Here is a 12466-nt window from a genome sequence, read left to right on the forward strand (position 1 = left end):
GTCTTCCGTAACGTTAAAAACTGGTAATACTATACAAATAAGGTTTAAAAAAGTAATATATCTAACATTAATATTCTTCGGGATTACGAATCTTTTATTAGAAGGGTTATAAACAAAAATATAAGTAAATCCCTTAATATTTAAAACCTAGGTAGAAATTATAAGATAATTGTACCCGGCTAGTTTAAATAAAAAACATTAACCTTCTACTATTTCTATTAATACTGAATACGTAATTAATAAATAAGTATAAGCCTATAATTCAATAATTATATAGCTGTTTATTTTAACCTTAATTCGAAAGGGTATTCCTCTTCGTTATATATATAAAGGAATTATTATACTACAACTATTAATTTTCGCCTTTTATTCTAATAAATATAAATTGAATTATTTAGGTCCTATAATATCTATACCCAAAAGTATATTAGTTAGGATTCTATTAACGACCGCTAATTCTTATTTAATACATACTATAGCTCTCGATTTACCTTCGTCAAAACCTTAAAAATAAATTAAAATAATAATAAAATCTTTAATATTATAATAATTATTACTAATGCTTCTTACGACTAACAGTTCAGCCTTTTTTCGAATTTCGATATTTAAATAATATTCGAATAGCTATTTCCGTAATATTAATAAACGGCTATAACCCATATTTACGTAAATCTCTTCCTATTTTTTCAAGTTTTCTAGGTTTAATATAATAAAAATACGTAAATATATTTATACCCGAAAGCCAAAGCCTATATTAAATTATAATTTTACTTTAGTTTTTAATTCGATTATCTGTATTAGAGTACTAAATTTAGCCGACGAATTTACGGCGGACCGGGGTTATTAATATTATTTGTCGATACCAACGAACATTCTCTCTAACAAATTTATTATTAAATACTCGTCTTTAAAAGATTTAAATAGTTAATTGCCGGATTCGAATATATAATTATAACGTTGGTATAAACGTTTATTTCCGGAAGTATTCAGTATATAAATTTTGTATTTTCGGGGGGCTTAAATTTCTCTTATATCGAAGGTTATTCTAAATTACGCAGTATTGAGAGTATATTAATTATAACAATATTTATGAAAGTCAATTATTTCTTTAAGAGTAAATCTTTTACTACCGTATATTATTCATTTCTTTTAATTTAATTTACTTTATATAGTTATATTGCTATCTTCCGCAATACAAATTAATTCCTATTCCTCCTATTACTTATCTACTACTACTATAATTATTTAAAGTAATTACAATTAGATTTATTTTATAGTTAATTTAGAGTAAACAATCTTATTATTTAATTTATAAATAGTATTTTTAGAAGGGTTATATAATTATAAACCCTACCTATTATAGCCCTAAGCGTTCTACTTAATATTATTATTATTATTATACCCTTAATTATTTGACCTACTTTAATTTTAATATTAAAAGTTATTCTAATATTAAATATTACCCTAATTCTAATATTACTAAGTATTTTATCTAATCCTTTAGTTAGCTATCCTTAGGATTATTTATATTTAATTTCTATAGTAAGGAGGCTTATAATTCTAAAGAATTTTATTGGTAAATATTTTTCGGACTATATTTTTCAATATACTTTCGTAATTATTGATAGTCTTTAACAAGGTACCTAATATAATAGAATTATTAAATTTAGATAATTCCAATTAAATTTTAGAATTTAATAATTCGAATACGTAGAATAATTAGTTTTTGAGAAGAAAATCGTATACTTTAGTATTTCGAATAATTTATTATACGAATAGACGGATTATTTTACTTTAATATAAATTTTAGCATATAACACAACGGACTTTTAAACTACGGAAAGTATCATTAATATTACGTTTGAATTTTTTAATTAAATATTCGTAAATTAATTCGAAGTCGCTTATAATTAAGGTTCGTCGTTTAAAGTTGCTCAATTCTACTAAATACTAATTTAATACTATAGTTTATAAGTAGGTCGTCTAGATTTTTTTAATTGCCTATTCCCCCTGGTTAGTTGCAAAGTCTTTTAATTAGTCCGTAAAAATATAAATAGTTATATAAATTATATATTTGCCTCCCGAAACTATTATATTAGTATTATCCGTATCTTTTTTATTGGGGTTAAAATAACCGATTTCTTCAGCCTTTAAATATATCAAAAGTTAGGGAATTACTATTAAGCCTAGTTGGGGCTACTAGTTTTTATTATTTATTACGGCTAATAATTATTGAATTCAAACAAATTATATTAGAATAAAAGCTTTTCACAAGGGTAAAGAATTGCTTCTATTATTATTATTATTATTATTATTATTATTATTATTATTATTATTACCGTTATTATTATTATTTCCTCTATTATTATATCTACTATTATTATTATTACCGCTATTAGTACTACTATTTCTAATTAAAATCGATATATTTATTTTCGGTCGTTCTGGTAATTTTAAGTTTACGTTAGATTCTAAGTTAAATACGAATAATATTTAATTTTTATTGGTTAAATGGTTAATATTGTATAGGGAATAGAAGGTATTATTAATATTAACGTCGACTATCGATTCTTTAGTTTAAAATTCGAAAATAATAAAGTCGCCGATGCCTAAATATAATTAACGACGTTAATAACTATTATTAAAGTTAAACGGGCTAATAATAAGTTAACGGAGAAAGGTAGGAAGAAGAGGATTCGGTCGAAAGAATTATTATAAGGTTTCGGTATCGAAATCGAAACCGAAGCCAAATTAACGATTTTAATTCAGGTATCCTCGTAATCGAATAATTAGGGTTAATTATTATTAAAAGGAAGTATTAAAAAGAATAATGTATTAAAATTAATTAGAAAGGGGGGTATTAGAGTATTACTTAAATTAAAAAAACTAAATTGAAAAGATTAATTTAATTAAGGTTCTGAGAATTAAAACCGTAGAACAATCTCCAACTCTTTCGGAGTAATTACTACTTTAAATTGTATTTAACCTTTCTAATACTCTCCCTCTATTACTTATTATAAATTTTCTACAATTTGCCGCGAAATCCTTAAAGTAGAAACAAAAAGATCTAGTATTAATAAATACGAAAGAGTAAATATCTTCAAATTTGTCGACGATTTAATCTAGGTTAAGAGCTAATAATTTAGTGTAATAAAGGTTTTATTCGCTAAAAATTATTATACAAAAATATTAAATACGTTGGAACTTTAAAATCTACCTAATAGTACATTAAATTTGAACGGCTAAACGTTAATACTTCTTTCTCTCGTTATATATTACCACTAAATTAAATAATATATAAAGAGAAGGTTAGCTAAACGCGTAGAAAACTAGCGTTCAACCGGGTTAGAATAATAATTAATACTATTAATTTATCGTAATAACTACTATTATTTAAATAGTACGTATTAATAACGCTTAATAGAGTAATAAAGTTAGTATAATATACCCGAATATATACTTGATAGTGCAGCAGAAGTCCGGCTACTCAAATTTCTAAGTAATTCAAAGATTGAATAAAGTATTCCGAATTCTGAAGGAATTCCGGAAAAAAAAAAAAAGGTAATAATAGAATAATCGTCTTCAATTAATAAGTATAAGCACTACTTTATAAATACGTAGTAGGACTATAGTGCAAATGTATTATAATTATATTATATAGTCTAATAATCCAGAAGAGGGGAGAGTAGAAGCTAATATATAAGAGGTACGCTATATTTAAGTAGGCCTATATACGTTGGGTACCTCCTACACCCAATACCTTATACCTTCCTATACGCCTGATGTACCTATACTTTCCCGCATTGTACTTATACCTTACTCACACCTGCCTCACACCTAGGGTATAGCTGCTTACACCAACCTTGAAAGAGATTAGTCCTGGCTGGGCAACCAAGCTGCTGGTGCTTCTGTTCTTGTTCTCGGCCTTTTGATGTCTAAATGTCCAATCAGATTGCTTGTGCCAGTATGCTGCACAGCTCAGGGTTGCTTGCCTGCGTTTCCAAGCGCGCGTGAGAGATGGCCCGCGCGCTCAGACAGCTTCGGACGACGGCGTGGTGGCGGATCACGGGATCACTGGGCGCACGTTTATGACTTGCGCGGACTGCCTTGACTGCCGTGCTTCCTCGAGTGTTCTCGATGTTTTCGATATGATAGCTTTGAACCTTCAGTGATGAGAAGGATTGGCCAGGGGGCGATCCCTTGCGCTTGAACTTTCACTGGCTGGCTGCCGGATAAATCGACTGTGTACCATTCTTAATCGACTGTGTGGATCAGATACAGCCAATGACAAAGTCATATTCGCGCCCGCCGCCAAAGTTCGCCGTGGTGAATATCGTATAATATCTTTACTAAAAAGTCGTCGGAAGTTGGATATTACAAAGACGATAGAAGACTGCTATTGAGATTCTAGTAAGGTTAGCTGTTATTTAGCTTAAATGAGGGTATTGTTTAGGCGCGCCGTTCTGGTACCCCGGGTTGTAGGCGGCCGAGCTTGCTGAATTTGGAGTTAGGCTTCCAAACGAGCCACCTCCTACCTCGCTCGTATATACTATTCCGCCCTCGCTTCCGGCTCCGAATATTGCCGCGGCCATTCTTTTCATTAAACGTTTCGAAAAAGGTAGCTTTGAGCTCTCATTATCGTAGTTCGAAATAATGAACTCTAGTGAGAACTTAATAACCGCGGGCGCACGAAGTTGATATTAAGCTTTGGGTCTTGGCTTGAGCTTGGCTATTAGTTTATATGGCCCCACACAGTCGATTTATCCGGCTCGTTTCAATGTCGTTTATTAAGGAGTGCTCCACAACTTAAATGACGGGATCCCGTGTTGGCTCCGCTTCGACAGGCGGCTCGTCGTGCAACCCCAGGTCGCTCTTTCGTCGCACAAAATGTCTCTCTCAACACGCAACACAAGAAAGACGAGAGTGTTTCAAAACTGGTGTTTGTTGTCTGCTTCCACCGATTTTTGTAGTCTTGAAAACCGACCGGATCAAGAACGCTGTGCTGTGACGTGAATCACAGTCGCAGTGGCTCTCCTTGTCACAAGACCGAGGCCTCAATTGCTGTCTGAGGACGACCTTAACCGACGATCAGGGGCCGCGGCCTGGCCTTCTTCAGAGTCTAGCGATTGGAGACGGCTGGGCGACAGCGCAAACGCAATACGAGGGCGGCTACCCGTGTTGCTTCAGAATGTTCCGAAGACTGGACAAGCGAAAGAAATATGAGAAAGTGTATTATCGTGAAGACGATGATTGCTGAAAATGAGTGTCGTGGGCTCCCTTCCCTTTGTCCAACCAGTTGTTTGTTTGTTTTGTTTTTCGTTTCTTCAACCACGGGAAGTGAAAATCTCAGCTGTTGCCAGCGTTGGCCCAAGCAGTCCACAGCGGACATTCAGGGGCCACCAATGTCAACTTGGGAGGACCCGACCCCGGGTGTTTCTGCGTCGGGACTATCGTGCGATGGGATTAGCTGGGTGAATGGCGACAGGGGCTGTCCCAGATCCCCAGCTATCGCTTTCAGGAACGGCAATCACCTCACGATTCACTGCAGTGGTCTGTCTCGGGCAGGTGCGCGGGTATGAGTTTCGGTGTGAATGGCGTACCGCACTCGGTAAGTATTACACGCTTAATCAACTCGGGATAACGCCAACAATTCATCGAGAAACAGTTGAGTTTCAAACACGGATGTTTTCAAGTCTTGCTTGCAAAGCTCGAGGCTTCGGTGCCTCTGTGCGCCGCTGCGGGGCATCTGCACAAAAGCACGCGAAGCCACGAGGCGCCCGCCGGACTGGACCGGCCGTCATCATCGGTGGATCCCGTCCCTCCCCACACACGTCGGCGCTCGAAAGACCCGGACTCGACGTTTCAAGCTTTCAGCTCGGTGCCCTCTTCGCGGGCCGTTGAGCGGGAGCTTTCATCGTTGTGGCCAAGTGTGAATGGAAACGTTGGCGATATCGGTAGGTCCTGTTGGTCTTTCCATGGCTCAAGCTAACCCGCCAACTTCCCAAGTGCCAACGTCCTCGGGAGTTGTGAACAATGGCATTCATCCTTCGAGTTGATACTCCGGTTTTCGAACTGATATCAAACCGGACCAAGAGGCAGGTACTGTATCATTGAGTGATGCGGCGCCCGAACGAACAACAACATTCCCAGCGTCGATCATGCGCAAGAAGAACCCCTAGGAGCCTTTGCGTTCCTGATAAAGCGGACGGGATCGACAGACGTGCGTTGCATATGGGCTTATGCGAAACATTTGGGCCCGCGGCGTTCATCCGAATGGCTTTGCACCGCATTGTTGACGTAGGACCTACGAAGTAACTGTGCGTTTCTGGAATAGAGTTTGGAGACGATACACGGATGGTATTGGCTCGGCATATGGTTGGAGATCGGATCTATATTCCATCTGTTATATCGTCTTGGTAAGACTTTCCACATGTCTTCAAACCTCATTGCGCATAGTCTACACGGGATAGGCTTTAATCGGGTTCCAATGCGATGTCGTTTCCGATAATCTCATGCTCGAATATATCATTCCGTGGGTATCATCAGTCGTTGTCCATATATCCTACAATCATCATGCCTTCTTCGCCGCGGCACTATCTGCAGCCGTGGCCTTTGCCTTATCCTTCTTCGCAGCCGCCGTCTCCTTCTTCACGGCCGGCGCCTTCTTCGCAGCCGTCGTTGCCTTAGGCGCTGCACTCTTCTTCTCCAGAATAGTATTCCCCGCCGCCCTCATCCGGTCCTTATACTGTCTCGGGCTCTCGATTTCCCTCCTCCTCCCCAATCCAAAGAATCCCGTCAACGTATTCGCCCACATCCCCTTCCCCTTCCCCCTCGCGGCCGCCTCAGCATTCTTATACACCTGCTCCATCTTGGGCCCACCAAACTCCGCGCCCGTCTTGGCCTCATACGTGGTCGCCAGCCCGAGCTTGAGCATTTCCAGCCCGACGTCTTTGCGCAGGAAGAAGGGCGGTTTCCGAACAAAGACGGTCGCGACGACCCGGTCGTATTGGTCCTTACGGTATATGCGCGCCCACACCCGCTTGCCGAGGATGTAGCTTCGGAGCCATTGCAGGGCTTCGCTCGAGTAGGGTTGCGCGGGCCGGCCGAAGTGGGCGCCTTCTGGGGCGTCGATGCCTGCGATGCGGATGGGGATCTGAATGTGTAGGCGCACGTGTCAACACTTTATCGCCGCTCTTTCATTCATATGGCACCTCTCATAGTAGTTAGAAACAGCGCAAGAGAAACTAACCGTTCGATCCTTCAACTCCTTCCTAACCGTCGGCACCCTGCGCAACCAGCCCCACCCCGCCAACCGTCCGCCGGGCGTGTGAAAGAAATGGAAGTTATCGCCGTCGCCCACGCTCGTCACCTTGCCCAGCAGCGTGCGCCGCCGAAAGAAGCCGGGCGAGATATATGCGGTGCCGCGAAAGCGGCGGAGAAACGAGCGCCAGATGCCGAAGAGCGCGAAGGCGCCGATGGTCGGGAGCGTGTACAGGACGATCGATCGTGGCTCTTGGTAGTGCTGCCAGTCGATGAGCGTCCAGAGCGAATCGTTCCATGAGATGGCTTTCTTTTTTAGTTGGGGCGGGATGGGTGGTATGTCTGCTAGGTCTGCGGGCGCACGCTCGGTCGGACGAGGAGGAGGGGGAGACATGCTGTGGATGCCATGATTGCTGTTGTTGGCGCTTGTTGGTGTTGATGTTGAGGAAGAATTGGTTGAAGGAGAGGGTGATGACTTCCCCTCATCCTTCCCACTGTTTGTGGTAGGCGATGCCCACAGACCCCATGGCATCGTCAAGAGCTGGGGGAATGGGGAAAATGGGGAATCGGTGATGTGTCGGTCGCGATGCGCGTTCCTGCGTTATGCGCTATGACGAACGGGTTGGGGCAGGATTTAAGGGACTCAGTGCACGGTCCTCATTCCCCAATCCCCACATTGCTTTGGCGGGGATTGGCTCCTCTTTTGACAGCAGCGCCAAGGTCCTCCAGCTGACTTGGTCCCCTTCCCTTTCTGTTCCCAACCACCGACCGCCCTCTTGTTGAAGCCAAGTGATCAATCATGGGGTCACGTCGCTCATGATCAGTTCGTGACTTGTCTCATCTGAGAAGAGCGATTCGCTACATTGGCTGTGTCCATCTGTAAAGGCGAGTGGCCGCGCCGCCTGTTTATCACTACTCGAGGGCTGTCGTTAGCGGCAGCTCCCTGACAGGACTCGGAGGCTGGGCTGGAAATGTCAAGCTTACCTAGCATGTAAGGGAACGTGATCTTTGACGATGACATCGCGGCTTTGAAGTTGCTTGCGAGTCGGGATTTTGATCTTGAGTTTATTCCCTAACCGCCTTCTCGAAGTCTTCGGAGGTGTGACAGACTGGAGACCGATGCTGATGCCGCCGACAAATTGTTCGTTTTTCTACACGTTGTGTTACTATAAGTTCATTACATGTTTATACTTACGGAGTCGAGGGAAACTCAGGATGAAGAAAGGGTAACTTGAAATTCGATACCACTCAGGGCTTCACCCCAACACAGAAGCATACTCCCTCGCAAACTCCACCATATCTCGGAAGTTAGCTTGACTCACCTTAATCACTTCATTAGGATCGATAAGATCCATAGTCTCTGCCTCCTCGAGCTCGTCATCATCATCCCCATAATTGTCGACAAGGTTTACCTTCTTCTCAGCAGCTGATGAAGCTTCACTCCCCCACTCACTCTCTCCGCCTCTCAAAGGAATCCCCGAAGAAGCCTCCTGGATCTTAGCCAACAGCTCTCTAGTAAACTGAACCCGTCCCCTAATCTCATCGATAGCCCTATCCGTCGTCGCCCTCTTGAGGGCGCAACTCTCGCAACACCTGTCGACCCGATACGTAGAAAGTGGATGCGTCCACATGACGTTGCACCCTTCGTCGGTCTTACCTTGGTCGAAGTTGCGCTCCGACTGGCACTTTTTGGCTATTCCTAGCCAGGTGAAGTGGCCGCATTTGCGGTAGATGAGACGGTGGTGGATACACATTTTTGGGGGTGTTGTGTTGTTATCGTTTGGTAGTGTTGGTAGGTGCGTAGGGGCTTGTGGTCGAAGGGGGTTGCGTTGTTGGTATCGATCCAAGGGATGAAGATGTTTGGCACACACGGTGTTGGCGGTGGGCATTGCTGCTTGTTTAAATATTTTTTGGCTGATGGAATGAGATTCTGGTACAATGTTCCAGCACAGGACGAAAACAAACCCACGGTGCTTTTATCAGTGATAATGTTCGGAACAGAGAAGAAATCAGTTGTGATGTGTTCAGGAGACAAAGACTTTGTGTTATCAGAATTGATGGTGTCATTGACCGGTCAGAGAAATGAGAACAATGAAAAATTGTGGGCAAACACACAGGTAATAAGTTCTAATACTCATTATTGATCAAACATCAAGAGTCTATGGGGAAGGCTTATCATTCGTTTTCCTTGGCTCTATGGTTCAAACACAGTGGATAACATAACTAAACAAAGTTCTGACTTGTCATTGGTACCATAGTCTAACAAACATAGACTGAACAAGGATAAGTATATCTGCCGCTTCATCTCATTCAAGAGTTATACACCCGATTATCAAATTTGCGCTCAACCTAAAATCTTGCTTCCCAAAACCTCCTCAAAATCTCTCGCCCACGCCAACTTCATACCCTCCCGACTCTCCGACACATGCGGCACCTCGAATCCCAACCTCTGCAAAGTCCCCAATAACTTGCTCTTCTCCTCCTCGCCCTCATTCACCACAACGATCCCCGTATCCGCTCTCAACAGACACTCCAAATCCGTCACCGAATCGCCGAAGTACACGCTCCCACACTTTTTGCTCTCCCCATCCGCCTCATCCAGTAGTATCGTCTCAAACCCCTCCAGCTTATCCCTAGCAGTCATCATCACCTTCCCTCCCATCTCCTCCGGTCCTTCCAGCTGTCCGCCAGGCCACTTGACTTCGTTGACCCTCTTGACAAACTCACTCCGGTCCGGATCTTCTGGCTCAATCACCCCTTCAACGAACGCCCTGGACCAGTTCACGCTCACTATCCCCAACTTTTCTCCTCTCTCTTTAGCTTGTTGCACAAACTCCGAGAACCCTCTCCTCATTATTACTGCCTTCCCTTCATCTCCGTCCCAATCTGGATTCCGTCCCTCGCCATTCCGTCTGGCTTCCCTCCCAAATCCCTCCCATTGTCCCTTCTTCAATCCGGCAAAGAACCCTGCGTTGACTACCCTCTCCGCACTCGTCACTTCGACGGTTCTTAAGCTCTCCAGATACGCCAGCTCCTGCGCCAAGGTTTTTCTGTCATCGACTCTGGGGACGTATGACTCTTTGTGCTTTGCGTAATCAGCAACGTAGAGGTCGACTATTTGCTTCCACTTTTCGGAAGCCTCTTGTCGAGAGCGGCTGGGACTGCGAGCGGAGATTGCGAACTGAGCGAGGACGTTGATAGTGTCTTGGTGGGTGACGGTACCGTCGAAGTCAAAGACTATGAGGCGAGCCATTCTTTGGGTAAGGTTGCGGGTTATGCTTTGATGAGCGGTTTTCCAGAAGGGCATCGAAAAGGGAATTGTATTGGATTGGAATGAAGTGAATTTTGGTTTTTGGTTGTGGTATCCCAATTTGTCGATAATGCAAGTTGTAAGTTAGAGGAACTGTAACCAGGAACAAGAGGAAAGTGCAAGCAGCCAGTTGTATTAACTGGCCAGTTAGAACATCGCTGATTAACAGAGGGCCCCACTTCATTTATGGATAATGTAGTTGACATGAGACAGTCGAGGGAGTCGCCTAAGGTGTTGTGCCATCGTACACATCGTAACTAACGCTTGAAATATGAGAGCATTTGCATGACCCACAGCTGCAACGCTTTGAAGAAATTGAAGGATAAAATACCCCAAAGTGGAAAATCGGCTTTTGTTAAGTGATGCAACGGGTATCATTGTATGAGTATGGTCCTAAAGACCGTTCGTCTTGCGAGCAAAGGAAAAAAACGCAGCAAACCCAGTCTACCCAAAACGCCTGACGCAAAGCAAGTAAATGGGTCAGAAGAAAGATAGCATCCATCAAGACCCTGCTTAGTCCTGCCATCTTAGAACAGGACGTCCTCCATCTTGATATCGTCATCGTCCTCATCCTCGGATGCGATTTCGGGTTTGGGTGCCGCTTCGTTGGTTGGTGCCGGCAGGTCATTGTCAGAAATCATACTCTGGTATTCCGGCTTGAGAGACCAGTGATTTGCAAAGGTACCCGTTCGGTGAATAACGGCAATCTTGTCCAAGCACTCTCGAATGAAGGCCTCGGGCTGAGGAATTCGAGAACGCAGTGCCTTGATGGACCAGTACATGTAGACGGAGAAGCATTTGGCGAGCTCGTCGAGGAGCTGGTTCTCGGGCCAGCGAGCTGTCTTGTTGTCCATCTTCTTGGCCTTGCTCGGAGCCTCGGTCGTGCGCTATTGTTTGATATTAGTGAAAGCTCTAGTGGTAATAATTCTTCAAGAACACGCACCAAGAATGTTTCCCAACCTTTGGGATCCGTAATACCATTGGGTGGTAGACGATCCAGGACCTGTACTGTATGTTTGGGAGCCGTCTGTTTCTGGCCTCGAGCAGCAAGCGCATAGTCTGTCTCGGGATTCTCCAAAGGAGTGGCGACCACCTCGCGCTTGATTGTTGCTGCAATCGCTGTTTGTTCTGAACTCTAAAGTTAGCACCTATCAGGCAGGCCAGCTGAGGAATTGGGTATGACGAACTCGGAATGGCCTTCTTGGTGTACTGCTGTCCCTTCTTTCCGCGCTCCTGAGGCGGTTCCGACTGCTTCATCTGCTGGCGCACAAGATGTGCAGGTATACCCTGAGCTAAAGCCTCAGCCCGTTCCTTGTTCTTGGCGGCATAACTTGGGTGGTCGTGTTCACCGAAGATGAAGGTGTTGTTGACGTTGGCATCCACCATGTCGAGGTTGTATTCCTTGGGAATATCGTAGTGCTGTGGAAGATCGTCGAGGAGAATTTGTAGCTTCTGAAAGCCCAAACATTGTCAGTAAACCTATCAAAAACAATAGTGCCCATGACGGGATGCTGGTACTGACCTCCGGTTGACCATCTTGTACAATTCGACGAACTTTGCCGATCTGAATCTCTGCATCGTCGGGAAGCGAAGCCCATGCTTGCCAGACATACCCCGGAAGGCGAGCCAGATAGGCGTTTTTCAAAGGAAAATCATTGGGATCGTAGAACCCCAAGTCGGCTGATTCGTCCAGCTCGTCTTCGGCGAAGGCTGCGTCCGGGTCAGGCTTGATTCTCATGGGATCGGCCATGGTTGAAGTTGGTCGCTGTCACAGAACTAGAGGATATCGATATGTGCGTAAAATGGTCTTTTCGTTTGTTGGTTATCGGCGTCTTGTGGTAGCGTGGACCGAAAGTTGGGGCGTGATTGTCGTGGTTGTTATTGAAGAGGTTGCCT

The 12466-nt window shown here is 43.3% G+C and overlaps 3 protein-coding genes across 3 annotated transcripts; all 3 read right to left on the minus strand.

Annotated features, from left to right (window-relative positions):
* Positions 1-6571: 6571 nt before the first annotated feature.
* B0H65DRAFT_414277 (SNase-domain-containing protein) lies at positions 6572-9014 on the minus strand (the record flags this gene model as incomplete). Its single annotated transcript, XM_062823906.1, has 3 exons — positions 6572-7153; positions 7250-7801; positions 8664-9014. The coding sequence occupies 3 exons, from the start codon at positions 9012-9014 to the stop codon at positions 6572-6574; spliced, it is 1485 nt and encodes a 494-aa protein (XP_062687278.1).
* Positions 9015-9604: 590 nt separating this feature from the next.
* B0H65DRAFT_416597 (HAD-like domain-containing protein) lies at positions 9605-10513 on the minus strand (the record flags this gene model as incomplete). Its single annotated transcript, XM_062824046.1, has 1 exon — positions 9605-10513. The coding sequence occupies one exon, from the start codon at positions 10511-10513 to the stop codon at positions 9605-9607; it is 909 nt and encodes a 302-aa protein (XP_062687279.1).
* Positions 10514-10832: 319 nt separating this feature from the next.
* B0H65DRAFT_62581 (transcription initiation factor IIF, beta subunit-domain-containing protein) lies at positions 10833-12463 on the minus strand. The gene is made up of 4 exons (XM_062831176.1): positions 12093-12463; positions 11758-12022; positions 11514-11698; positions 10833-11457 (listed from the first exon to the last, which is right to left on the minus strand). Exons 1-4 carry the CDS (start codon positions 12318-12320, stop codon positions 11098-11100), a joined length of 1038 nt encoding a protein of 345 aa, XP_062687280.1. The 5' UTR covers positions 12321-12463; the 3' UTR covers positions 10833-11097.
* Between the last annotated feature and the right edge of the window lie 3 nt (positions 12464-12466).

This window comes from Neurospora tetraspora (genome assembly GCF_033439725.1).
Source record: "Neurospora tetraspora strain CBS 560.94 chromosome Unknown B0H65scaffold_1, whole genome shotgun sequence".
Lineage (NCBI taxonomy): Eukaryota > Fungi > Ascomycota > Sordariomycetes > Sordariales > Sordariaceae > Neurospora > Neurospora tetraspora.

Coding starts and splice junctions, on each gene's coding strand:
- B0H65DRAFT_62581 (XM_062831176.1), bottom strand. CDS start 12,320: ATGGCCGATCCCATGAGAATCAAGCCTGACCCGGACGCAGCCTTCGCC. Junction 12,023..12,092: donor TACAAGATGGTCAACCGGAG/GTCAGTACCAGC, acceptor TTGGGCTTTCAG/AAGCTACAAATTCTCCTCGA. Junction 11,699..11,757: donor CACCAAGAAGGCCATTCCGA/GTTCGTCATACC, acceptor TTTAGAGTTCAG/AACAAACAGCGATTGCAGCA.